This window comes from Zootoca vivipara, chromosome 5, assembly GCF_965207765.1.
Source record: "Zootoca vivipara chromosome 5, rZooViv2.hap1.1, whole genome shotgun sequence".
NCBI lineage: Eukaryota > Metazoa > Chordata > Lepidosauria > Squamata > Lacertidae > Zootoca > Zootoca vivipara.
In genome coordinates, this window is record NC_142588.1 from 91,298,782 (window position 1) to 91,326,760 (window position 27,979).

Sequence of the window (27,979 nt, forward strand, 5' to 3'; positions counted from 1 at the left end):
TCAAGGACTTGCTCGTCTCGAACTCGGTCTTAGCACACTTCGAAGAGAGGCTGCCAGTGGTGCTGGCATGCGACGCCTCTCCCTATGGCATCGGCGCTGTCCTGGGACACCAACTCCCGGATGGAAGAGAGGTGCCGGTGGCATACTTCTCCCAGACGCTTGCTGCAGCCGAACGAAACTACTCACAGATTGACAAGGAGGGTCTGGCAATCGTGAAGGGCGTAAAAAAATTCCATGATTTCTTGTACGGGCGGCCCTTTACCATAGTGACTGACCACAAGCCGTTGCTTGGCCTGTTTGCCCCTGAGAAGCAGACCCCCCAAGTGTTGTCTCCACGTGTCCTCAGGTGGTCAATTTTCCTTGCCGGCTACCAGTATGCACTAATCCACCGCCCTGGGAAGGCGATGGGCCACGCAGATGCCCTCAGCAGGCTACCACTACCAGAAACAGGCCCCGACCCAGCGCCTGCGCAAGAGGTTATGACCCTGGAGCTGCTTCCCGACCGACCCATTCAGGCACAAGAAGTTGCGCACCATTCCACAAAAGATAGGGTCATCTCCCGGGTCCTGGACTGGGTGTGGCGAGGATGGCCCAGCAGCAGCCCCGGGCCAGAATTCGCTGGCTACACAAACCGCAAACATGAACTGTCGGCCCACAAGGGGTGCCTGTTATGGGGAAGCAGGGTTGTTGTTCCCCAGCCCCTCCGCAAAAGGGTCCTCACAGCCCTACACGAGACACACCCAGGGGTAGTGAGGATGAAGGCCCTTGCCAGGAGTTATGTGTGGTGGCCGGGGATTGACAGAGAGATAGAGGCCTGGGTCCAACACTGCCAGACCTGCCAAGAATCCCGCCCGGATCCCCCAAGGGCCCCAGTCCAGCCCTGGGAGTCCGCCCGACATCCATGGTCACGCTTGCACGTGGACTTCGCTGGCCCCTTCCAGGGAAAAACATTCTTCATAGTGGTGGATTCCTACACCAAATGGCTGGAGGTGGCACTGGTACCATCCACTTCTACGGCGGCAGCCATCCGGGTACTACGTAAGCTGTTTGCGACCCACGGGCTCCCTGACACCCTCGTCTCGGACAATGGAACCGCATTCACGTCAGAGGAGTTCCAGACCTTCACAGCGCAGAACGCCATCCGCCACATCCGCTCAGCACCATTCCACCCTGCCACCAATGGCCAAGCGGAGCGCATGGTGCGGACCACCAAGGACAGCCTCCGCCGCATGACACAAGGGGACTGGGAATACCGCCTTGCCGCATTTCTTCTAGCACAGCACAGCACCCCAAGCACAACGACGGGCCGGAGCCCAGCTGAATTACTAATGGGCCGGCGCCTTGCAACTAGACTGGACCGACTTCACCCCGACAGAGCTCAGGATGAGGTAGTGGTGGGGAAAGGCAGGAACCCCCGGACATTTGTGGCCCAGGACCCAGTGTATGCAAAGAATTTTGGGGCAGGCCCAGCATGGGTACCCGCCACAGTCACCAAGGTGACCGGTCCCGTGTCGTACGAGGTACTAACGGAAGGGGGGCAATGTTGGCGCCGCCACTGCGACCAGCTACGACGACGATTCCCAGGAGGAACCCGGGAGGAGAGCGGGACAGAGGGGTCCCAAGGGGACAGCAGGGCAGTGAGTCCTGTAGAGCGAGAGGGGTGGGCAGGGGAAGCAGAAGCAGTAGGCACAGAGGGGCGCCCCGAGGCTGGAAGGACACCGGAACCAGAGCTACAACCTAGTGGTTCAGTGGCGCCAGACCAGAAAGCCCTGGCACAGCCAGCAGCCTCGGAACACGAGCCAGAACCAGAACCCCTGACCAAGGAACACCCCAGGCCACAACGCACACGGAGGCGGCCAGCAGACCTTGGGGACTACGAATGCAACTTCCCGGGCAGGACTGGAACTTAGAGGGGAGGGGTGTTATGTACTGAGCTGAATCCTAGAACAATAGGATTCAGAATCAGCGGGAGCTACCCAATCCAACTCCAGGTGGAAGTGAATCCGCAACCTGATTGGTCTGCTGGAGCAGCCAATCAGGCGGCTGGCAGAAGTGAATCTGCTACCTGATTGGCCTGTAGGAGCAGCCAATCAGGCTGCAGGCAGAAGTCAATCCATAATATAATTGGCCCACAGGTGTAGCCCTGAAGTAGCCAATCACGCAAGGCCCATTGTGTAAATAATGTATATAAGCAGATGGTTTGGGGAAAAGAGCCATTCGTCTTCTCTTCTCCTCCTTGATGACTATGAGCTGAATAAAGAGCATGAAATTCACTCTTGACTCCGAGTATATTTCAATCATAAAGACACCACCGTTTCTATTGTGCCTCGTTGTCCCAAAAGGGAACACAGACTCTGATAAGTGTGCCTGCAGCCCTTGGAATCTCGTAGCGCTCACAGAGATTGGGGTGGCATGTAACAGTTCATTCTTTACGAAATAATACACTCACAGCTCAGAACATAGATCTGACCAAATAGTTTATTCAGCTAACCCCTTGCTGTCTCTGAAACACACAGGAGAACTGCAAGAAATCGGTCCCGGATACTTGTGCACCAGCAATTGAATGAGGAACAATGAATATTTGCTAGGCTGGTGGCAACTCATTTATCAACCAGTGGCATCACAGATTGAAGAAGCTCAACTGAGCAAGCCAAGAAAGAATGTGAGGAGTCTGGGAAATGATTAAAGGGGGAGATTATTGCAGCGGGGAACAGCATGGAGTTTGAAGGGGCGAGGACGGACCGTCAGCCCAATTATAGGATTCCTATGGACTCCTCTCACTCCTTTTGGTAGCTGGAACCTGAATGCTCTCACCAGGCTGGTGAAAAAGATGAAGAGCTCAATCTTTGCCAGTTGCTCCCCTGGACACACCCGAGCACCTGCAGGAAAATAAAAAAGGAAAGCAGGAACTGAATTATCTGCTATTCCGCCTATACTCCAGAGTATTTACCAGGTCACCAATTTGCTTTGACTCTGAGAAAAGAATCTGGGTCTCTGGGCCAAGGCCTCATTCCACCTATGAAAGCATCCTAAAGCAACTCCTCTTTCTACTATTCCTGAGCCCCCCGTGCCTCCCTTTTAACTTTGGGGTGGGGGGAGGTCACTGAGAGAGTGGGCTTTATTCCAGGGGCCACCAAGACCTGGGCTCAGCATGAGATCAGGACTGGTTACTTATTTTATTTCAGTAATTTGTTTATTTAAATCTCCCTTTTAAGTATTGTTATGAGTTTGCAGGAGGCCAGATCTCCCCAAATTCCTGAGTCTAGTAAAAGTTGCTTTAGTTGCTTCCTCAAACTAAAGACCTCTAAGCGGCTTACAAAAGACAATCTAAGTGTTCAATAAAAATACCAGTAAAAGCAAACATGGAAAACAAGGTTCATAATGAAGGTAATATAAAGAATCAAACCAGTAATTTAAAAAGAATTATACGTACTAAAATTACATGTTAAAGCTGTATGCTAAACGCTCTATCATTAGCTAGTAGTACTAATAGTAGTATTTAATACTTACCATTGTTTTTACAAATGATACTAGTTATTACTAATAATAATACTTATTATAACTATTTTTATTGGGTTGTATCCAATGCTAGTCCTTAGTGTGCATGTGTGCTTCTGTTCTGCCATGATGCACCAATGAAAATGGTCGGAGAGAACTGTATGTTGGAATAGCACCCCAAATTTTGTGGCTCTATTTTCCGTACTAACAGAGCCGAGAACAGGTTGCTTTCTGGACACAAACTGAAACGAGTGCTAAACTTCCACTAGATTCCGCTACATCTCCAGAAGTGGCATTTATGTTGTGTAGAGATCACACAGAATGTGAAAATCATCTGGTAAGAAAACGTCAGGAAAATGGAATAAAGTGTTGTCTGAATGTGGCCGTCGGAGCTTCTTGCACATACCTGCACCAAATGGCAGAAATGCTTCTCTGTCGACAAACTGCCCATCCTCGTCCAAAAAATGATTTGGGTTGAACTTTTTAGGTGTGGCCCATTCCTTAGGATCAAGAAGAACAGAGCGGAGATCTGGAGCAATCACAGCCCCCTGCAGAGAAGGAAGACGTGTCTCAGGATGCATCTAAACAGAACATTGCACTTTTGCCCTTCAGGTCCCCCATTTTCCACCCCCATCGCTCACTGAGGTCCACCTCCAAGGGCCTTCTGGCAGTTTCCTCACTGCAAGAAGTGAGGTTACAGGAAACCAGGCAGAGGGCCTTCTCGGTGGTGGCACCCGCCCTGTGGAACGCCCTCCCATCAGATGTCAAGGAAATAAACAACTATCTGACATTTAGAAGACATCTGAAGGCAACCCTATTTAGGGGAGTTTGATGTTTGTTTTAAATCTGTTGGGAGTCACCCAGAGTGGCTGGGGAAACCCAGCCAGATGGGCGGGGTGTAAATATGTTGTTGTTGTTGTTACTATTATTATTATTACTATTATTATTATTATTATTATTATTATTATTATTATTATTATTATTAATTATTATTGCTATTATTATTACGGTATATCCCCTAATCTTTACATACAAGCTTCATTCTCCTGGAACTGAAGAATCACATTTTCTTTCTTTAACAAATGATGAATTTTCAGATTTGCACCTTCATGAATTTAAAAGTCTTGAGTGCTGATGGAAGGAGGCAAATTGTGAAGAAGCTCCACAGAAGCGATCCTGTGCATTTCTGGGGCAGTTAAGTCCCGTCTGCACAATATCAGTACCATACCAACAATCATGGCTCCCCACAAAGGATCCTGGGAGCTGTAGTTTGTTAAGGGTGCTGAAAGTTAGTAGGAAACTCCTCGTCCCCTCAGAGCTGCGATACATAGAGAGGTTTAGCAATCAATCCTTCATCCCAAGGTACTCCGAGAATTGTAGCTTCATAATGGGAATAGGGGCTTCCTAACTCTCAGCACCTGGAATTCTCTCAGTCTCCCTAATTCATCCAGGGGAGCCACAACAGTTTAAACTTAAATGCTGCTTTAAATGTACAGTTCAAATGGGGCCTTTATCTTGGCCAGGGTAGACTAAGCACCAAAGTAGACCTAACTGGGTGGGTGCAATTAAAATGCATTTAAAATAAACTGAATATTAGTTACAACCTGGGCAGCATTGAAGGTTGGGAAAGAGAAATTAACCCTTCCTCTCACAGTCCCACCAAAGTTCCCCACCACCACCCCACCCAAAGGTGCTATTTGTTGCCAATTGAGTACATCCAAACACCTGAAGGCATGCAACAGATGGTACAAGCCCATAGCTGCCAAGTCTCCCATATTCCCCGGGAAATCCCCGTTTTTTCCAGCTGTTCCTAGCTGAAAAAACGGATTTTTTTTGTTTTTTCCCACTTTATTCTGGCGCGACGGCCATTTTGGAACTGGGCGGAGCATGCTCAGAAGTGACTTTTGATGCTGCTCTGCCCAGTTCCAAAATGGCTGCAGTGCGACTTCTGGCACGGTGGCCATTTTGGAACTGGGCAAAGCAGCATCAAAAGTCACTTCTGAGCATGCTCCGCCCAGTTCCAAAATGGCGGCAGCGCTACTTCCGGCCCGGTCCCTTATTTCTCCCACAGCAACTTGGCAGGTATGTACAAGCCACAAGCTGGGATGATACATTAAACCAGGAGTAGGCAACATGCTGTACACCTGACCTCCTGGCAGTGGAGTTGCTACTGCTTACCGAGAGGAGGTGCTTGCTGAGTGGGCGTATCAATGCAGCCAATGTGCCTGCACAGATGTTATCTCCCCTGTCATCTCATTCCTCTTCCTCCCAGGAAGCAGGAGCAACTCTGCTGCTGCACCTCTGCTCACCAACCGCTCCTGCTGCGGATCACAACTCCCAACAGCCCCTACCAACATAGATCAATGACGGGGGTCACGGATAATGTGAGTTGTGGTCCACAACATCTGGAGGACCCAGCACAAGATACCACCTGCATGAACTCCCCTCATTTTTTTTGGAAATGGAAGGAGCTATAGTTTACCGGTACTTTCTTCAGAATTTGCACTACAAGGGAATCTGCCTCTCTTGTGATCCACCTTCCCCCTAGGCTATAGCAATGCAACTGTCACAATCGTCTATACCTTTGGAATGTGAAAACCATGCAGGTTCACGTCCTTCACGCTTTGCCTCGGAACCCCAAATAATAAGATATATCTTGAACGCTGGATCTCGTGAATCACAGCATTGGTGTAGGGCAGCTTCTTCCGATCTTGATAGCGGATTGAGTGAGACGAACCGAAAACATCTTCCAACTCCTGGTAGACTTTCTCTGAGGAAAATGGTGGAGAGAGAATTAAGTTTTGCTTCGGATGAAGCATCTCAAGTTAAACAAGTCAAGCAATCATTAAGGGGGTATTTGTTCCACAGGAAAGTATTCCACCTAGATCTGCTGGGGGTGGGGGGGAACCTGAATAATGATTTTCTGAGATTTTCAAGATCTGCAGGGATCTTCCAGAGGTCTGGATCATGGTGCCATCAGTATGCTAGTGACACATGGCTCTGTCTCTCCATTCCATCTGAATCAAGAGAGGCTTTGAAGGTGTTTGACCAGAAGTAGTAATGGGCTGGATGGGGGCCAATCTGAGAGGAATTCAGGTCAAAGATGAAGAGGTCAAAATGGCCTCTTGCTGCCATTGCACAGTTCCCTCTCACCTTGGATTTCTGGATGTGTCGACATGAGGAGCAGTGCCCATTGCAGAGAGGTAGCAGTTGTCTCTGTTCCAGCGATAAACAGGTCAAAAATACACTGAGCCAGGTTGTCTTCATTGTAGGTAGAGTAGGGGTCATCCTTGTTCTGTTGTGAGCAATAGCGGAGGTTAGATTCAGCTCACAGTGACGCACAGGCCCCAGCCAACTAAGCTAAGACCAGTGTAAGCCCTGAAAAACGGGCATTCCATATAAAATACAAGTGCTAATAAAAATTGCAGGCAGTGAAGTGCCTCTTTAAATGAGGGGGTGCCTTTCCTGAGATTATACCTGCTGTGACACAGATGTGCTAAATCAGAAAAGTATACTTTTTGCTTCAAAACTATTGGTGGGTTTTGTTTTGTTTTGTTTGCCAAATCATTTTTATTTATTTTACATACATAAACATTTTACATTAACTCCTAATTTCTTTATCTTTCTTCCATTGTGGCTTTTCCAAGCCTCGACTTCCTTCCACCCGTTTCTAATGACTTTCAAACATTATTTCTAAATACTATATTTCCAAATTCTAACATTCTTATATTGTCTTTTCATATTATACTGTCCTTACGCAATGTCTTTTACTACTTATATCTACAAAGATTGTTTCAGTCCTACTAACATTTTTCATTTCTGTACCATTGTCTTTCAAATATTCTGTAAATTTTATCCCGCTGTTCTCGGATACTTCCCATCATTTTGTCCATTTCTGCGTACTCCATCAATTTTATAATCCACTCCTCTTTTGTTGGTAATTTTTCCTGTTTCCATTTTTGGGCTAATAATATTCTAGCTGCTGTTACTGCATATTGGAAAAGCTTTACATCTGCCTTCTTAATCTCCTGTCCTAATATTCCTAATAAAAATGCTTCTGGTTTTTTAACAAATGTATATTTCAACATTTTTATAAGTTCATTGTATATCATCACCCAGAAACTTTTCAGTTTTTTACACTCCCACCACATATGATAAAATGTTCCTTCTTTTTCTTTACATTTCCAACACTTATTATCAACTATATATATCTTAGCCAGTTTTACTGGTGTAATGTACCATCTATACATCATTTTAAGCATATTCTCTCTTAACGCATTACACATTGTAAATTTCCTTCCTTCCTTCCAAAGCTTTTCCCATTCTGACATTATGTTATACCCAAAATCTTTTGCCCAATGTATCATTACCGACTTAACCTCTTCATCTTTTAAATGCCATTCCAGCAAAATTTTATACATTTTTAACAACACTTTAAAATTACTATCCAATATTTCAATTTCAAATTTTGATCTTATTTCACCAAATCCATTTTTCTTCATATCTTCTTTAAACATTTCATTTATCTGATAATAATGCAACCAGTAGATGTAAATGACTGGTTTTTTGCCTCTATGTACGTAAATTTTATTGATTAATCAACATAAGTGCATACAGCTAATCAACTAAGACTTACTTCCATCAGGAACTGAGGAAGTTCCAGCTGCCTAGTGAGCAGAGGTCAAATGGTGACTGCCACAAGGAAGACCAAGGATGAGTAGAGGAATTACCACCTGAGTAATCCTGCCACTATCGGAACACCATGTTATTTCTCTTCTTGATACTAGACCTGGATGGGAGGGTGTTTCCAGATGACCTGCTCCTTGAGCATTCATCCTGATTTGTTTGTGAGGAGGTTAAATTGCATCCAAGCAATTGTTACCCCACAATTCCAAGTGCATTTCCCTGTCACTGTCCGTATCTTTGGGGGGGAAAGTAGATCATTGTTCAAAACCTCCAACAATCATCTACAGTGGTCCCTCGACTTACGAACTTAATCCATTCCGAATGCACAAAGTTTGGAAGTCAAAACACGGTTTCCCATAGGAAAAAAAGAATTCGGAAAAATTTGTAAGTAAAAAAAAACGCATGTACAAATTCGTAAGTCGAGGAAACCGCATTTAAAGCCGCCAACGGTTTCCGTTCGGATGTAGAAAAAATCGTAAGCGTGCGACCATTTGTCCCGTTCGTAAGTCGAAACCTACGGATGTCGAGTTATTCGTAAGTCGAGGGACCACTGTATAATCATGCACCCTAAATTTGCTTGTATGCGATTGAATCCCATCCAAAAAAACAAAACAAACAAACAATGACAGTCTGGAAGGAAAAACCCCGTTCTTATTGTGAGAATCTAGTCCAGGCATCCCCAAATTCAGCCCTCCAGCTGTTTTGGGACTACAACTCCCATCATCCCTAGCTAACAGGACCAGGGATGATGGGAACTGTAGTCCCTGAAAAGCTGGAGGGCCGAGTTTGGGGACGCCTGATCTAGTCCAACCCCCTGCAATGCAGGAATCTCAACTAGATCATGCATGGGAGGTGGCCTTCCAACCTCTGCACATAGGTAAGCTATGGAACCCCCTCCCACAGGAGGCAGCAACTGCCACCAACCTAGATGGCTTTAAAAGAAGGTTAAACAAATTCAGGGAGGAGAGGGCTATGAACAGCTCCTAGCCAGGATGGCTGTGCTCTGCCTCCCTGGTTGGAGGCAGCCATGCTTCTGAATCCCAGTTGCTGGAAACCGCAATTGAGGAGAGTTTCTCTTGTGCTTGAATCCTGCTTGATAGTTTCCCACAGGCATCCGGTTGGCCACTGTGCGAACAGAATGTTGGACTAGACGAGCCATTGGCCTGATCCAGCAGCTCTTATTATGTTCCTATACCAGGCTTCCTCAACCTCAGCCTCAGCCCTCCAGATGTTTTTGGCCTACAACTCCCATGATTCCTAGCTAGCAGGATCAGTGGTCAGGGATGATGGGGATTGTAGTCTCAAAACATCTGGAGGGCTGAGGTTGAGGAAGCCTGTCCTATACTGTCAAGGATATGAAAAGATCTACTTTCCCCAACCTTTTCACTGCATGGCAGCTGGCTAATAATAAGTCCCGCAGATGTTATTGTTTGATTGTAACAGAGAATGCAATGATTCATCGAAGAAGGAGCATTCGCCCACAAAGCAGTTACTTACCCTCTCCATCTGAGATAGATAGAAATCAATGAAGTCTTGTGGCTCATGCACGGTCTGGTCTTCCTTGTGCTTTGCTATCTCGTTCTTCGCAAATGAAAAGACCTTCTCCATGGAGGACAAAGCCGTCTTGTGAGGCCCCGGGAGAAATTTCATGACAAACGGGAGAATTTCATAGAGCTACAAGGAAAGAACAGGCACATCCTATCAGCAACACAACCCACAAGTCAACTCCAACCTCATGCTTCGGCTTGTTCTTGAGGGCTAGAAATTTATAAGGTGAACCTCCCTGGCCTGAACTTTCCGGAACGATACAGGACCAGGAACAGAGCCACACTTTGAAATCCGCACTCCTCTGATATTTATAGTGCAGCTCTCCAGCCAAGCAATGTGTAAAAATGCATATGCTAGAGGGTAAATGGCACATAAGAAGTACCGGTATATAGATAATAGTGAAAACAGTGTAAAATTTGCTTTGCAAAGATGTGTATATTGGAACATAAGAACCTGTTGCATATGGGATAGCTCAAGTTGGTAAAGCATGGCACTCTTAATCTCAGGGTTATGGGATTCGAGCCCCACATGGGGCAAAAGATTCTTGCATTTCAGGGGGCTGGACTAGGTGACCCCCATGATCCCTTCCAGCTCTACGGTTCTATGATTCCATGATCAGGTCATAGCTAGTCCAGCATCCCGTTCTCACAGTAGCCAACCAATTTGAGCACAAGAGCACCCCCCCCCGCTCCTGTGGTTTCTAGCAACTGGTCTTCAGAAGCACTTACTGCCTCTGACCATGTCTGGATGGCGAGGCTTCCTTATCAATATGGGCCACTTCCTTCCAAAATGTCCCTTCGTGGAATCTATTTTATTATGGCATTTGCAAGAGTGTACTGAACCTTCTATTCATTTTATACTGACTGCAGTAATGTGCTGCACACAGTTCTTGTCCTTTGCTCCCACACTGTTTGTCTTGTTTGCAGGTTGCTGCTTTTGAAAACTCAACAAACATATCTTTTTTAAAAAAGAGAGAGAGAGTATACTGACATATCCTTTGCAGCAGGGGTAGCCCATGTGGTGCTGTCCAGATGATTTAGACTACAGCTCCCATGCTACCTGGGGCTGATGGGAGTGGCTGATGGGGATGTCTGGAGTTGACATTGCTGGCTATCCCAGTTTGAACTGATGTCTCCTGTAAAGGTAAAGGGACCCCTGACCATTAGGTCCAGTCGTGACTGACTCTGGGGTTGCGCGCTCATCTCGCATTATTGGCCAAGGGAGCCAGCGTACAGCTTCCAGGTCATGTGGCCAGCATGACAAAGCCGCTTCTGGCAAACCAGAGCAGCACATGGAAACGCCGTTTACCTTCCCGCTATAGCGGTTCCTATTTATCTACTTGCATTTTGATGTGCTTTCGAACTCCTAGGTTGGCAGGAGCTGGGACCAAGCAACGGGAGTTCACCCCGTCACAGGGATTCGAACCGCCGACCTTCTGATCAGCAAGCCCTAGGCTAAGTGGTTTAGCCCACAGCGTCTCCTGTAGGCAACCACAATTCACGGGCCTCCCATCTCATGCTCTCCTCCATTCGCCCACCACCAAGCGTAAGCTTCAACCTACTCACGCCATGAAAGAAGCTGCCTCCGAACTGTAAGCTAATCCGAATGGCTTCCATCAGCCTCAGGAATTCTTTATCTTCAACAGAAAATCGGTATCCAAAGGACACGGCACATATCACATTGCAGACTGAATTGATGATGTGTAAGGATGGGTCAAATGGCTGCCCTGTAGATGAAATCCTAATGAGATCCAGTGTTTACACACACACACACACACACACACACACACACACACACACACTCCAGTGCATTTCTTGCTTTCTCAACAATTTGCTCTTCAGGATCAGGGAATTCTCCTTAGTGGTGAGTGATGGAGCATGGCCAGGTTGCAACAGAAGAGAGAATCTGCAGAAACTAGGGGTGAGAGCACCAGACTCAAGTACAAGCGCCTTTCTGCTCATACAAGTCACCCTTGGATCCAACCGAAAGTTCATTGTATGCATCACTCTAATTAGTTGCTGTCAACTGCAAATTATTGCCAGAGCCTGAGAATATATTGCATGGTGACCCAAGCCCAACCCTGTTAATTAATTTCAGCTTCCTTTCATTGTAAACTAAATTAACACTCAATTAAACATTTTGAATTTACTGTGCTAATTGCAGCCTTCCCTGGCCATTGTCATTATAAACCATTAAGAAAGTTCCTTAGTTTAAAAAACAGTTTAACACACTTTGCCTACTTAATAAAATTGGGGTGAGACAATTGCACAATTCACAGACAATGTATTAGACTCAAACAACAGCAAGTCATGCCACCTCTACAATTCATCATCTTCCATCAATTATATATATATATATACACAGTGGTACCTCGGTTTATGAACACAATTGGTTCCGGAAGTCTGTTCATAAACTGAAGCGTTCATAAACTGAAGCAAACTTTCCCATTGAAAGTAATGGAAAGTGGATTAATCTGTTCCAGACGGTCCACGGAGTACTTAAACTGAAGCGTTCATAAACTGAAGCGAACTTTCCCATTGAAAGTAATGGAAAGTGAATTAATCCGTTCCAGATGGGTCCGCGGCGTTCGTAAGCCGAAAATTCGTAAACCAAGGTTCCAGTGTGTGTGTGTGTGTGTGTGTGTGTATACACCAGGAGGATGCAAACTAGGCACTGACTCTTTGCACCGTGGCTGCTAAATATTTGTATTCCCAAGCAATCCCTACCCAGTTTACAGGATGCCAGTGAATGCTTCTCTCTCAGCTTCCAAAACTGAACCCCTCTTCTGCTGTGAGTCCCAGGAAGTTGCCGCAACCCACAGATTGTCTCAGGCAGAGGTGGATAACAAACCAACCTGAGTTAGCCTCATTTTCTGCTATCACATACCCTTTGCACGTGCGAAGATCTCCACAAGCTCAATGGCCTCTTCTTCTATTTGGTGCTCCATGCCTTTCTTCCCCAGCCCCAGCTTCCGCATAGTAACCACGCTGAACCGTCTCTGCTGCTTCCAGGTGTGACCATTTGAAAGCACAATACCTAAAGAAGAAGAAGAAGAGTTTGGATTTGATATCCCGCTTTATCACTACCCGAAGGAGTCTCAAAGCGGCTAACAATCTTCTTTCCCTTCCTCCCCCAAAACAAACACTCTGTGAGGTGGGTGGGGCTGAGAGACTTCAGAGAAGTGTGACTAGCCCAAGGTCACCCAGCAACTGCATGTGGAGGAGCGGAGACGTGAACCCGGTTCCCCAGATTAAGAGTCTACTGCTCTTAACCACTACACCACACTGGCTCTCGAAAAAGCCATCACAGACCAGTAAGAAATTATTGCTTACAAAATTAATACATCAGCAGCCTAGAAAACACCAGTGCAGTTCATGCCTAGGCGTTAAAGAACCTAAGAACAGGAAGACTGGCGCAGAATCATCTTATTCCTTGTAGAGTGTTAGATCTCTGATGTGGTGACTGTTTCAGAAAATGCATATGAGAAACAAGACTTTCATCATCACTCCCTCTATTAACCAAACTCAAGTGCTGAGTGCCAACAGGGTTGGAGCCAAAATGAGGCCAACAGCAGGGAGGTATCAGCCTGCTCAGTGGGGTCCTAAGGTTTGCAGAATACCTGGGGCCATCAAGAATCAGAGAAAATTAGTGCATGCAAAAACTGCTCTTAAAAGAATTCTTTACATAGGAAATACTAAGGCTGCATTCAGAAGTGGGTTTATTGCTTTAGTGCATTCGTTTTACTGGTTACAATGCTAGTACCTCTAGCTTCTTCTTTTTTTCCACTGCAGTACCAGTTTCATTGTGGAACTGCGGCTCTTTAATCAATATGCACAGACTGGGAGTGAGTCACTGCCCCAAAACTTTGCAGGTACTGTACAAACAGCACTGAAAGAAGAGCTTCTTTGTGGCCACCCCAAAACCATCAAGAGCACAAACCATCATGAATGCACAAAGAAATTATTTTTAGAGGGGCCCACCCTGCTCCCTTTCCGAATAGTGCATGTCCTGTTACTTCCTGCTGAAATCCTGTAACTTTCCATTATGCAAATGTTCTGGGTGGAGGGTTGTCCAGCTTTCGTTGGATAATGCAGTAACACTGGGAAAGCAGAACAACTAATAAAGCGGTGTGGGTGGTCCAGTATAAATCCACTACTATTCTTGCATCCACTACTATTCTTGCATCCACTACTATTCTTGCTTTTTGAGATGCTGTCTAGGTTTGTCATTGCTTTTGCTTCTTGGGAGAAAAGCAATGACAAACCTAGACAGCATCTTAAAAAGCAGAGACATGACCTTGCCAACAAAGGTCTGTATAGTTAAAGCTATGGTTTTCCCAGTAGTGAGGTATGGAAGTGAGAGCTGGACCATAAAGAAGGCTGATCGCCGAAGAATTTATGCTTTTGAATTATGGTGCTGGGGGAGACTCTTGAGAGTCCCATGGACTGCAAGAAGATCAAATCTATCCATTCTGAAGGAAATCAGCCCTGAGTGCTCACTGGAAGGACAGATCATGAAGCTGAGGCTCCAATACTTTGGCCACCTCATAAGAAGAGAAGACTCCCTGATGCTGGGAAAGATGGAGGGCACAAGGAGAAGGGGACGACAGAGGACGAGATGGTTGGACAGTGTTCTCGAAGCTACGAACATGAGTTTGACCAAACTGCGGGAGGCAGTGCAAGACAGGAGTGCCTGGCGTGCTATGGTCCATGGGGTCACGAAGAGTCGGACACGACTGAACGACTAAACAACAACATTCTTGCATCAATGACATGTTGCAGAAGAAGACACCCATAGGGAGAAAGTCCCATATGGAAGGGTCCTTTGTTTCTTTCACTGGATAAAAGGCTAGTAAAACCTCCTACTCAAACCAAGAACTTACCCCTATCTTTTGCTGCACTTTTAAGGAACGGCGTTTCTGGGCGGTCAGCAAAATCATCTGAATGGTTGACCAGGCCTTCCTTGACAGCTTTGTAGCCGGACAGTATGACTGCAGGTATAGGCCCAATCCATACAGTGCAAATGTTCCCATATTGCTTTGCCAGCTGCCATTCAGATTAAAAAGGGAAAGAGATAAGAGATTAGTTATAATTAGGTTATTTTTGAAGCTTCAAGTACTGGCTTGTAGGGGCCCTGTGCATTTTGATTTGCATCATCCCTCGGGAAATGTTGGAATGGTAAGATGTGTAAGAGAAATGAATGCTGCAGCCCAGCTGGATGTTACCAGGAATGGATAGAACATGATCTAGGCTGCAGGTTGTGTTTCTTTTGAATCTTTTGTGGTTTCAGTTTTGCAGTGTAAGCCGTCTGGGCAAGTGTCACTTGCAATTCAGGGCTCTAGCCAGTCAGCCAGGACCACTATAACAGGGTGCTTCATAACATTCCACTTCCTAATTGGTTTTCCACCTCCTCCCACCAGCAGGCTGTCCCCCAAAAAACTTCTCAGCCCTCAATTTGATATTTTGGGGTGTGTTTCCCCCGCATAGCCTCATGAATTTTCTAAAGGGTTTTTTTTGTGCACTTCTGCAAACCCTAGGATTTCCTTGAGCCTGCAGAACCACTGTCTGGTTCATGGGTGGTGCCAATTTTGGATATACAATAAAAGAAGCCATACTGGTTGGGAGGGGGTGCTGCAGTGTTAGGTGAAGCTCTTGGAGCAATTTCAAGAGCAGTCGCACGTAAAGCACATTGTGGTTGTCACTACTTGAGGACAGAACATTATAGATCTCTGCCTTGAGACAGTAGCTTTCTAATAATAATAATAATAATAATAATAATAATAATAATAATAATACCTACGGGACCGCCTCTACTGGTATGCCCTGTGGAGGACCTTAAGGTCCACAAACAACAATATTCTGGAGATCCCGAGCCATAAGGTGGCTAGATTGGCCTCTACTAGGGCCAGGGCCTTTTCAGTATTGGCCCCAACTTGGTGGAACGCTCTTTCACAGGAGACCAGGGCCCTGCGGGATTTGTCATCTTTCTGCAGGGCCTGCGAGACAGAGCTTTTCCGCCTGGCCTTTGGGTTGGACTTAGTCTGACCCCTGTGTTTTTCCTCCCTCATGGCTTGGATTTATGGATTACTTAAAATGAGGCTGCATTTTAAATTTTAATACTGTATTTCAATCTGTATTTTAATTAATTGCTTTTTATGTTTTATTGTAATTTTATTGGTGTGAGCCGCCCTGAGCCTGGTTTTGACTGGGGAGGGCGGGGTATAAATAAAAATTATTATTATTATTATTATTATTATTATTATTATTATTATTATTATTATTATTCTCTGCCTTGAGACAGTAGCTTTCTAAGAAGGTGACATATCGAATTAAGATGATAAAGGGTATTTCTGCAGTTAGCACATGGCCTTAAATAACTTTTTTGCACCTGCTCAGACAGGCTTCCCTTCAACCACAAGTATCTCACCTACTCCCAAAGAGTCAGGTCTCTCTCTCAAAGGCAAGAGGTTGGTGATCTGGTATTTGTTCCACTGAGGTCTCTTTATTTGTTTCCACATCCATCAATGGGTGGAATATCACAAACTTTGATGTGAGATAATGAATATGGCCATCCATGCAAACAGTTATTTCATAATTAGTGTTTTTTTAAAAAAAAAGAAAGATCATTTTTGTTGGTGATGTGACCAAGCAGAAGAGAATTATTGACTAACTGGCTGGAATTAAAAAATCCTGAAAAACTAATTGGATTGGGATCGTTGTAACTAAATTTTTGATAGGATACACACTAACCTTAAAATGATCAAAATAAAAAAATTCCTTCAGTAGCACCTTAAAGACCAACTAAGATGATTAACTAAAACTACTTAAAATGATCAGTAGTTTTGTTGGAGAGATGACCATAAATATATTGTTTCAAGGATTTCTTCTCCACATAAATTCTTAAAAGACCCATAGATCAAGCGATCCCAAATATGGTCCATGGACCACCATGAGTCCACAAGCTGCATTAAGATGCTCCACAGCATGTCTGTAGATTTGAATATTCATTTTGATTTCTTATTTGTATTCCTTCTTTTATTCTTACACTGTGCATTTTATTGCATTACGATTTTAATCTTAAGGAATTAAAATTGTAATACATCAAAATTCAATATGTAAGGAATTAAAGAAGCAACCAAAAAACAAAACAAAAAACAATTTAAACAATGCAGCATCTAACACAGCACATTGCAATTGCCACAGCCCTAGATTTCACAGGTGAATCATTATCCACAGTTCTCAAATAAAGGAAATAATTTGCAATGCCTTTTCGCTCTTCTTGTTTCTCAGCTGACAAAATATTTTGAAAGAAGTACCTTCATGAAAGTATCCAGGGAGAGTGTGACCCCAAACCGCCACATGCCTCCGATGATGGGAAGTCGAAAGGGGCCAGGAGGGTAGCGCTTGCGGGACCAGGGCAGTTTCATCAAGCCCAGAATCTTACGCGGAACCAGAGTAATCAGAGATGCCGATGCTCGCACCATGTTCCTGTCTTCCTTTCTTCCAGGCAGAGCCGGGTGAGAGGAATCCCCATTCTCTGAAGGCATTTTGCGTTCATCAGAGACATCGCCACCTCTCTCAATTTCCCGGCTAGCACCTATTTATGTACTCCACTTTTTAAAGACAAAGTGGACTCATCTCTCTAACTAACTAGCATTTATCATAATTATCTATTTATAGCACACCCTCATGACTGTAACTGTTATCATGATGGCTAATTGTTTTATCCCCATTATATTATAGTCTGGGTTTCCTATGCAGTGAATCAAAATGTTTCTATCCTATGACAGCCTTTGGGTCTTGGTTTTGTTTTGTAATGATTCTTGCTAGTCTCCTTTCCTCTACTGTTCTGTTATGGATTCTGTTACGCCAATAGTTATTTTTATAGTATTTGTTCATTTTATTCGAATTTTGTTTTTGCTTCTCTTCTTGTAAACAGAAACCTGAGATACATCAGGGTTGTATTTAACTAACCTTTAAGTGGGATGAGCTGCTTGGCCCATATTAAACCTAGGTCTTGCATTTTATTGTTGTCGTTGTCGTTGTTTCTGTGACATACGTTATTAGATTAACTTCAATATAAAGAACCAGAACCATTCGTGGGCATTTTGTCCTCCTGTCCACTTCTCTCTCTCCAATAGCTCTATGGCTCAGGCAAGTTTATCCCAGCATAAACATGCTGTCACAAAGAAGGGCAAATTATCCATTTCATTTTCTCATTTTTCCATTCTTCAGTTCAGTCCCCCAAATTTCTGCCTCTGTTCTTTCTTGAAAAAAATTAAATCCTCGGGAAAATTCACCAGCACTTTCCTGCAATTTTCTCCCAATATACCACATCTTTGTAATTTATGCCCAATATGCATTTTTTTTGGCATGCTTATGCATGCTTCACCATTGCATGTGCATCTTTCTGAAACATCCTCATCCCTTATCACAACATATATATTGTTTAAATGTATCCAGTTTGCCATTTGATTAACCAAGGAAAGGGGCCCTAAGAATTTCCTCTTTTGGAAGTGCCTCGGGTCACAAGCAGCATTTGTTAATTTTGGAATCGCTGGTATATATCCAAACACTTTACTCAGCCACTGAGCTACGACTCAAGTATTTGCCTGAGTTTCCTTCCACCTCTGAGCCACCTACAGTTTTGCTGCAAGTAACAGACTAATGATATTATCTTTATAGCTAAACTGTCCCACCTGTTTCCATCCACTGTTGGGCAATGCGAAACGGGGGTTCAGCAGCATGACAAAGATCCTTTAAGTGCTGAGTTGTTATTTCATTTTGCCCGCTACCTTCCTATTTCCAAAACTTTTTAATGGGCCATAAGAGCCCTGCTGGCGGGACCATACCTAGGGGTCGGGCATTTGGGCGCTCGCTCCAACTTGCTTGTCTCATGCACAACTAAACATGGTAGGTACTTAGGAAGTTGAGGCCACCCTCCCCTCCATAGCCGGCTGATTGACGCTCCAGGCTAGCCAATAGTGGAGCAGCCTTTTCAAAGGGCAGAGAGAGAAAGAGCAGGGTCCCACCACTGAGTTTGAGTAATGAGTGTTGTGTTGTGTTGTGTTGTGTTGTGTTGCATTTGTAAGATGAAAGAAGTGGCCAGGCATTTGGGGAAGGGGGCTTTCTTTGTTTCGGTCCACTGCCTTTTATTTTTTTACTTACTTACTTACTTAATTAATTTGTTGCTGTTGTTGTTTAGTCATTTAGTCGTGTCCGACTCTTCGTGACCCCATGGACCAGAGCACGCCAGGCACTCCTGTCTTCCACTGCCTCCCGCAGTTTGGTCAAACTCATGTTTGTAGCTTCAATTAATTAATATACCACCCTATACCCAGAGGTCTAGGGGCAGTTCATGGAACAAAATCAAAGTATAAAACTACAAAATTTATAATCAAAATAAAAACAACAACCCAATAACCCCACCCCAAAAGAAAACAACATTTTAAAAGGACATAGGATGTCAATCAAATCAACCGAAGGCCTGGTTAAAAATGAATGTTTTTGCTTGGCGCCCAAAGGTGTATAATGAAGGCACCAGGCGAACTTCTATTATTAGCATGTTGTCTCAGAAGCAGCAGCTCTGGTGCCTGTGAATGCGAGTGGATCACTGATCAGGTGTCCTCTATTAATCCTGCCAATTAATTGTTTTTGAAAGATGCTTTCCCCTCCCCCCCCCCCGCGACCTTTGTCACACACAGAACTAAATGCATATTTTATGATGGCACATGCCACCTACAATTATTAGAATTGTTACAAGTCAGTATTTTTTTCAGCACCCCTCTGTTGCAGACCAACCTTATTACCCCTTATATTACAAATGCAGGGGGAGGAAGCAGAGACTGGCAGAATTGCTAGGACTTACGGTAGTGACTTTCCTCTAGGCAAATGCTGAAACTACAAATGGTGACCCACTCAGGGAAGCCATTCTAGTCTGTTTAAAGAGGCAGGACTAGGTTGGCCCAAGACTCTGGGAGAAGACTAGGGGGTCTCCAAACAATCTTGGATTCTTTGGGAGACTACATTACTGTTAAAGTGATATAAGAGTGCTTTAAATCAGTGTTTCTCAACCACTGTTCCGCGGCACACTAGTGTGCCGCGAGATGTTGCCTGGTGTGCCGTGGGAGAATTACTTTATATATAGTCAATATAGGCACAGAGTTAATTTTTTAAACATTTTCTAATGGTGGTGTGCCTCGTGATTTTTTTCATGAAACAAGTGTGCCTTTGCCCAAAAAAGGTTGAGAAACACTGCTTTAAATGATGCTTTAATTAAGATTCCTGCATTGCAGGGGGTTGGACTAAATGACCCCCAGGGTCCCTTCCAACTCTACAATTCTGTGATTCTATAAATGCTATAAAAAAAAACCAACCCTAATCTGTGACAAGAAAAGCTGTAACCCTAGTTGTTGGGTGAACGTGTCTGACTATGGTGTGTGTGTGTGTGTGAGAGAGAGAGAGAGAGAGAGAGAGAGAGTGAATGAATTAGCATTAGCAGTTATATGGAAAGGGATGTTGGAGGGGAGGCAAAGCTCTGTTAGGGAGAGAAACAGAATTTGTTGCTATCTCCAGCTCTTTCTTTCTTTGGCCAGATTTCTACATTTACCTTTCTTCTGATAGGCAGAAATTCAGCAGGTGGAGAGGATGTGAGTCATTGCAATTAAAGTGCATTGCTAACTTAGATCCATAAATTTCATTGGGTTTACTCTAGTATGACCAACATTGGAATTGCTTTGGATTGCTTTGAAGTCATTTCATTCTGCACCAGTTAAAGTAATTTTAGCCCTCCCCCCATTTCACACACACACACCCCTGGACTTGTCCCATATTTTGTCCGACCTAAGGTGGCAACCCTACTTGCATCCAATTTCTGGACAGGTTTTTTAGCCTACTAAGAGGCTTCAAATGTCAATTGCAAATGGGGGCTTATGTGGAGGTGTATTTCAAAATACACCAGCACTCTCTTACAAAGGAAGGTCAAATCCAAAGCTCGTATGTAGAAAAATACACTTTTAAATCAATATGCCAAGATGTGTCATGCAACATCCACATTTTTCCATTTAACAATAAATTGCTTGGCAGTGTATAGGTTCCCATTACATCCAGGTAGTCTCTGTAAACAATTGTTGCAAGCCTATACATTTGCAAATTAAGCCAGCAGTCCTTTCTGAAGCTAGCAATTAGCATATGACTAGGTCCCTAGGTAGTGGCGGAGCAGATTCTGAGGCCCCTTGAGTCAGTTTTAGATTCCTCCTGGAAGATGTCATGTTCTTAGAGTCATTGTTAACAACATAAAACAACTTGGGTGTTCTGCTGCATAACAATTAGGTACAATTAGCATCGAATCCAGAGACACTGGCATGACATATAGGAATGGCATACTTCCTTTTCAAAAATTGTTATCAATATGCAAGATCTTCTGCAGGAGGTGCTCCACTTTTCCAGGTCCATTGCACAAGAATTGCGTAAGAAAAACACCTGAGCTGCACAGCAAACACAGATGAGCAGGCAAAAGGACAATGCCTTAATTGCGCGCTGACATTTTAACATATGCACAGCATTGCTAAATTTCGAGGAGATTCCACCTCACTCTCCAATTATTCATCCAAACATAAAAAGAGAATGTTTTAGTAAAAGGGACTTAAGGCACAATTTCATAGTCCTTTGTGCAACAGCAGGTAGCTCCTTAGATGAAGGCTCCCTCGCTGTGTAGACAGTTTGCTCTGAGTAACTTCTAGGATAGATTAACATGAAGCAAACTGAAAAGTGTATTTCATAAGCATAACCAACTTTGCCATAAAGGTAAAGGTAAAGGGACCCCTGACCGTTAGGTCCAGTTGTGGATGACTCTGGGGTTGCGGCGCTTATCTCGCTTTACTGGCCGAGGGAGCCAGTGTACATCTTCCGGGTCATGTGGCCAGCATGACTAGGCCACTTCTGGTGAACTACAGCAGCGCACGGAAACGCCGTTTACCTTCCCGCCGGAGTGGTACCTATTTATCTACTTGCACTTTGACGTGCTTTTGAATTATGTGAAGCTTCAAGCTCAACTTAATTTAGGTTCAATCCCTGGCATCTCTAGGTAGGATTGGAAGAGACCCCTGCCTGAAACCTTGGAAAGCAGCTGCCATTCACTAGAGACGATTCTGAGCTGGATGCAGCAATTGTCTAATTTGGTATATACTAATAGACTGGTTGGACGCAGAGGAATGGCCCAAGGAACCAGCTGGGGAACCCGCAAAGGAAGAAGGCTCAGAGCCAGGGTGGGACACCAGTTGGAGAAGAGGGAGAAAACTGCGAGGAGGATGTTTCAGAAACTGAAGAGGTAACAGGGCTTAATGAATAGGGGGCAGTCTGTGGCAGAAAACAGTCCAGACTCAGAGGCAGAAGCTGAAGCAGAAGTGGAGGGGGGCTAAGAGACAGAGATGGGTCTAGCTGGCAAAGAGTCACAGGTGTCTTCCTCTCCTGCTGTAACAAACTCCCCCACCCTTTTCTCCCAGAACCAGGGGAGACATGAAGAGGGGGAGAAGTTAGCTTCATGCAGGCGCAGTCTCAGATGAACTCCAACTTGTTTGGTGTGGTGTCCTGCTGGCTCGCTCCTAACACAAGCTAGTGATGATCCAAAGTAGCTGCTTTCTCCCCAAACAGCTACACAACCAAGAAAGCATCTCAATCCAGCCTGAGACAGAAACAAAAACTATCATAGTCTTTGCTAGCTATGCTCTCCCCTCCCCTGTATGTCTTTCACTTACTCCCACTTTAGATTTTTGAGTCCAAAAAGACTTCATCCCAGATGATTGATGCAAACTAAGGCCGCTGGGGGAAGTCTTTTTGGTCAATGAAATCTCACCAAACTTCCTGTCCAATACAAATTACAACAAAGCCAGCACCTCCTCTCCTTCACACACACACACACCCCTTCTGGCTATAAGCCAACACCAGCACCCCAATGGGTTGGGCCAGCTGCCCTACTGAGAAATGAATGGGCAAGGAAACTGCCCTCTAGGGTTGGCCTGTAAATCTAATTAAGCCACCTCCACCCATATCTACACTATTCTACGCATCCACAGACTCTTTCCTAACCTGTGGCCAAATTGTGTACTGTGTCACAAAAGGCTAGCAGTACATAGTAGTAGAGACGGCAGACAGAAATGTTCATTGTGTGTCTCACACAAGAAGAGAAGAGCAACAGGAAACGTCACCCATACAACTAAGTCCAGTGCCACCTTGTGGCTAAACTATATAATTACATTATCCACACACACTACAAACCTCCCTTCTATTTCTTCTCTCACTGGCACCCTGAGCTGGGCGTAGCAACTGCATCAGGAGACAAAACTGCTCATAAGGCTAATTCATAAATTAATGGTCCATTATTCCAACTGGCCACTTACTCCTCCCCAGCCCAGGGCTGACTGTAGCTCTTGCACACTCCAAACCTCCACCTTGCAGCCAGGCCAAAGTTTATTTTGCAGGACAACAAGTCTCAGGTCTTTTGGACAGCTCAGGTTTTGTGAACTGCTTAGAGCTTTTATTGACAGATAAGTGGTATACGAATAAAATAGGGGCTAGGAAAAGGCCTCCATAGCTCTATTTCTCAGCAGCCTGCCCCATAGAGGCTGCAAACACCACCTAGAGGAATGAAGTAAAACATTGTTTTTTATGTATTCAGCACACCTTTCTGAGACAGCCTGCAGCATTGATATTTCACATTATGTATGCATGGTTTTTTTAATCTATAAAATAATTTATGCACTGCCATTTATATACTGCAATATCAGAGTGAAGCAGAAAAAACACACCACTAAAAACAGTACAAACTGGTAAAATGACTAGCCAAGCAAGCAAGCCTCATACAGCTGCAGTGGCATAGCGTGGGTTGCCAGTGCCTGGGGCCAAGCGGAGGCAAGGGGTGGGAGGGAAGGAAACAGATGGAGTACGCATGTACATTCAGCTGCCTAACAGCATCAATGTCACCAAGAAGATCACAGCCACAGAGATAAGAAAAGAAGGGTCATTCTGTTGTCCAAAGAGGTCATTTCCTAGTTCTCATGGAAAGCATTTTTGCTTTTGTTTCTTCATTGCTTGCTGCAGTGTCGCAACACCATATTTCAGGAGTGGCCTTCTCCTTTAAAAAGGAAAATAAAAACTTTATGTGGGTTCTAATACTGTATATAGAGAGATAATATATATACAAAGCTGCAACTTGCCCGCGCGCGCCAATTTTTTTTTTTTTGCCCTCCCCACCTCTTCTTCTTTCTCCGCCTTCTCTTTTTCCCTCCCAAGAATACCCTGTGTGTCGTCAGTCTCGCGCGCACCGGAAAAGGTGGCTGGCTGGGGCGCAGTTGGCGCGAGATAGGAAAGTGCTTTTTGGAGTCCCGGGCGGGCGCGAGCTGCAGTAGCAGCAGCCTGACTTGTGCGCGCTGTTCAGAGGGGGTCCTTTAGTGGCATCCGTAATCCACCCCACCCCACCCCCCTCCAAGTTCTGGTAGCCTTTTCTGTTCTTTTTGTAGTTCATTTTATTATTATTATTTATCTCAAAAATGTGGCTAAATCTAATTATTAGCCTTACTGACTGAAGAGGGCTGACGTTGTATTTTTTCAGGTCAATAATAGTCTAAATTTTTTATTAGGGTTTTTTTTTTTTTTTAGCATTCACAAGCCGTTTGGCCGGCTTGCTGAACTCTGCTTCGCTCCCCGAGTTCCGCTTCCATGCAATCGCAGCCAGTCCATTGTGACGTAAGCGGTTTAGAATTTACACCTATTGTCTTATCTTCTCTCTCCCTGCCAGCGGCGGTTAAAAGTCAGTTGAGAGTGCAAACTCAGTACTGTACAGCCTAGCAGCTTTGGAGTCCGAAGCTGAGAACGGGCAGCGGATTTGAAGTCCGAAGCTGGGAACGGGATTTTCCATTCATAAAATCCCGTTGAGTCCATTCACAAGTTGTGCAGGGGTTTTCTCTAGTCCGTTTACTACTGCGAGGCCCTTTTTGCTTCTCATTTTCTGAACATTATTATGTGGACTTCCTCGAGTCCCCCCTATCTGATTTTCATTTTAACTCATCTTTAACAGTTTTCATAAATCATAATTTTAACCATTTTAATAAACTAAACTTTACCACAGATTCCTCACATTTTAACACTTACCTATATCTACCTTCCTTACCAACTACCTTCTACTACTACGGGTAATCCTACAGCCAAATCAACTTCCAAAGATACCCAAAAATTTAAATATTGCTCTGTCCTTCCTTTCAGATTCTTCTTTAACGATGGTGACACAAGGTTGCTGTCACAGCTTAGTAGAGAACCCAACTGCTAATAAAACATGCATTATTCTTGTATGGGACTTTTGTAAGCATTGTGAAGTCTTCCCCTCCTTCTGCCTCCCCCCCCCCCCCCGCAGGTTCCAGGTGCGGTCACCAACCGTCTTCCAGAAATGTCGGGATCAGCAGTGGTACATTTCTCAGCTGGAAGCTGCTCAGACAAGCTATGACCAACAGATAAACAACCTTAAAGAGGTAAGCAGCATTGTGACACATGAATGCTAAATTGAGGGACAATGCCATTAACTATAGTGGGTCGCTGATATTTTGGGGGCAAGTGTATTGGGCTAATTTGAACGATGAAATCATGAATGTTACTCTGTTAGTGTGTTGTGCTTGTTTCCCAGACTTCTGAGGGTTAAGGAACCTTTCTTATTTTCTGTATTTTGAAATTGGAAGCATGTTTCAATTTACACTTGGGTCCATAGGAAGTTTTCTTATGTCGAATCAACACTGGTCCATCTAGTTCAGTACTGTCTACACTGACAGGCAGCAGTAGTTTCAGGTGGGGCATCCCCACCACTACCTGGAGATGCCACTGGGGATTGAACCTAGGACCTTTTGACATGCAAAGCATGTGCTCTACCCATTGTGCTGCAGCACCTCTCCAGATGTGCAAGAGCTGTTTGCCTTTTGAAGGCCCTGCCTCTGAATCTCTGCATGAGTCACTGCTGACCTGGGTGTGCTTTCTCAGGCAGGAGAAGCTGCTACATCTGTGCATCCGGCAGATGGGGATGCTGGCCTTGAAGAGAAAGAAGCGGAAAGCGAAAGCTAATAAGGGTAAGAGCAGCACACACACATCCGCCGCTGCACACACACAAACAGGTGTCCCTTTCCCTATTCAGCACACTCTGCTGCCCCCAAATGGGTTCCTGCAGTATTGCTAGCTGGCAAGAAACCGTAGTGTGTGTTTGTGTTAGTACCGGTAAGCAAAGGATGCACGATTTCAGACCAGCAGGTTTCTCTGCAGAGGACCGTCTGTTCAGCGGACTTTGATTAGGCTTCTGTATCCTGGTGCCTTCCAGAAGCTTTGGACTATAAAAGTCCTGTTATTCCTGACCATTGACCATGCTAACCTGGGCTGATGGGAGTCAGGAGTCCAGCAATTCTGGAGGTCACCAGGCTGCGGCTGCCTGCCCTTCTCTACCCTTCTGCCAAGCTATGCAGAAGGCTGGATCTGAATCCTGTGTTCAGAGAGTCTCCAAAAACACGACCCCAACTTTTCATCCTCCTGTTTCCCCTAAGCCTATGTGGGGCCCCTGTTGTTGTGGATGCACCCGGTTGAGGCAGTCTCTATTCAGGTGTTCTGCTTCTGGGTCAAATGGCAGGGGCAGGGCTGTGTCACAGGTGCTGAGTAGTCCTTCCACATGGTGCCCGTCCAAGCACCTGCAGGGAAGATAGGGGGGCTTTCATGTGTGGAGCAGCACGCAGGCTCCTTACAGACACCAGCCCTGTACAATGCCAGGGGAAAGAGCTACTGTGTGTTTTGATTTAATGCAGAAGTAGAGCATCTGAATAGGGCCTGCTGTTGTATTGTCTTGAATTACTCTAGAACTGCTACTACAATTTCAGTTTAGCAAGAACTCCTCAGAGAATGCATTCTTTGCCTGAAGTTAAATCCAGGAATACAGTAGTGTGGCAGAGCTCATTTCGTTCACGTTAACTGCAAAACCCTCCCCCAGCTCCTCATATGTAAGAAGGTATAAACTCTGTTTTCTTGTAATGCATATCAACAAAGAGTGGTACAGATTCTGTTTGCTTGCAGTTTGAGTGTTTAACCTGTTGGGATATTTTTGCCCTTCCTGCATATCTCTGTGGGCAAGTAAACTGTGAGAAGGATCGGTGGTGCTGTTTTGAGATAATGGCCTTTATGTTAGTGGGATCACAAAGCCATTTTGCCTGACACATTGGGCGTGGATTATCATGGCTTCTATTTTAGGGCCTAAAATTGCTTGCTTTCTATTTAATTGCAGGTGCTATAAATTGAGGACTCTGGCAGAAGCTGTCCCTTCCAATGACTATCAAGTGCTCGTTATCTACTAGAGCACAACATATACAAGTCAACCTGTCGTATTCCGCCTGGGCTCTCTTGCTTTGTCAGGGCTGAAACCTGTTAACCTTTCATGGCATGCCAAGGAATTATCTGGAAGTCGTCAGGACACAGCGACATCATTATCTGGATGCTCTCCAGCTGACATAGGCAGAGAGCTGACACGGGACGGGTGGAGTTATTTCCCATTAATCTGTGTGACAGAGTGACCCTGGCCATTCCAGGCCATTCCCTGGCATGCATAAAGAGTTGTTTTAGTTGTCCCTTTTCACATCAGTGGTGAAGCCTTGCTATCAATGTATGATCATAAAGCTGATGCCATGAAAAGGTGCTTTCTTTGAGAAATGCCAGGCTTTAATTTTCATTTTGCAACATTTCTTTTTTAATTATTATTATTAAAGGTTTTCTTGAGTTACAGAAATATATTATATCTCATAACATGTTTACAAATCAGTTTCATTTGTTGAGACATTGGGAAGAAAGAGTGGGATAGAAGTAGATGGGGGAGATGGATGTTGCAACTTTTCTAAAGCATTTTGGCCACTGATAGTTCCTTTTCTCTATCAGGGTTACTTCAATAGAAGGGGCATGTTTAGCTGCTGAATAAAAATTAGAGGTTTATTTGGAGAATTTAAACATTCACCCCAAACAGCTGTGCTGTCAAGTTTAAGCCCCCAAATACTTCCAGCTACCTTTGTAGATTTTTTTTCTGTTGGCATGGTAATTCTAGATCCTGAGGAAATGGTTACTTTGATTTCTGTTGAATAGTTAAATTTATCCCTTTTTTCTGACAGTGTTTCCGCAAAAAGAAATTGGCTGTAAATAATTTAAAAGCAGCAGTTATTAAAAGAATTATAGGCAATAATATGTTG

General features: G+C 44.6%; 1 protein-coding gene and 1 long non-coding RNA gene across 4 annotated transcripts; one reads left to right on the forward strand and one right to left on the reverse strand.

Moving 5' to 3' along the window:
* Positions 1-2,460: 2,460 nt before the first annotated feature.
* Positions 2,461-25,795, reverse strand: LOC118093867 (cytochrome P450 2J2-like). 2 transcript variants are annotated; one of them, XM_088669284.1, is made up of 9 exons: positions 25,734-25,795; positions 14,615-14,777; positions 12,619-12,768; positions 11,298-11,458; positions 9,682-9,858; positions 6,652-6,793; positions 6,081-6,268; positions 3,905-4,046; positions 2,461-2,879 (listed from the first exon to the last, which is right to left on the reverse strand). In XM_088669284.1, exons 1-9 carry the CDS (start codon positions 25,776-25,778, stop codon positions 2,683-2,685), a joined length of 1,365 nt encoding a protein of 454 aa, XP_088525410.1. In that variant the 5' UTR covers positions 25,779-25,795; the 3' UTR covers positions 2,461-2,682. The 2 variants fall into 2 exon arrangements, with proteins under 2 accessions (XP_088525410.1, XP_034989538.3); XM_035133647.3 differs by lacking the exon at positions 25,734-25,795 and adding an exon at positions 17,048-17,305.
* LOC148685787 (uncharacterized) lies at positions 24,346-27,970 on the forward strand. 2 transcript variants are annotated; one of them, XR_015949924.1, is made up of 4 exons: positions 24,346-24,473; positions 25,138-25,252; positions 25,752-25,837; positions 27,031-27,970. It is a non-coding gene; the product is annotated as an uncharacterized LOC148685787 (long non-coding RNA). The 2 variants fall into 2 exon arrangements; XR_015949923.1 differs by lacking the exon at positions 24,346-24,473 and having other exon boundaries at positions 24,530-25,252.
* Positions 27,971-27,979: the final 9 nt, after the last annotated feature.

Bases quoted from the DNA above. Each gene is read 5' to 3' on its own strand.
- LOC118093867 (XM_035133647.3), bottom strand. From the start codon at position 17,278: ATGCCTTCAGAGAATGGGGATTCCTCTCACCCGGCTCTGCCTGGAAGA. The intron at 12,769-14,614 runs GTAAGTTCTTGG...CTTCTTCTTTAG, and splicing joins AAGTGCAGCAAAAGATAGGG to GTATTGTGCTTTCAAATGGT. The intron at 6,794-9,681 runs GTAAGTAACTGC...TGCTCACAACAG, and splicing joins ATCTATCTCAGATGGAGAGG to AACAAGGATGACCCCTACTC.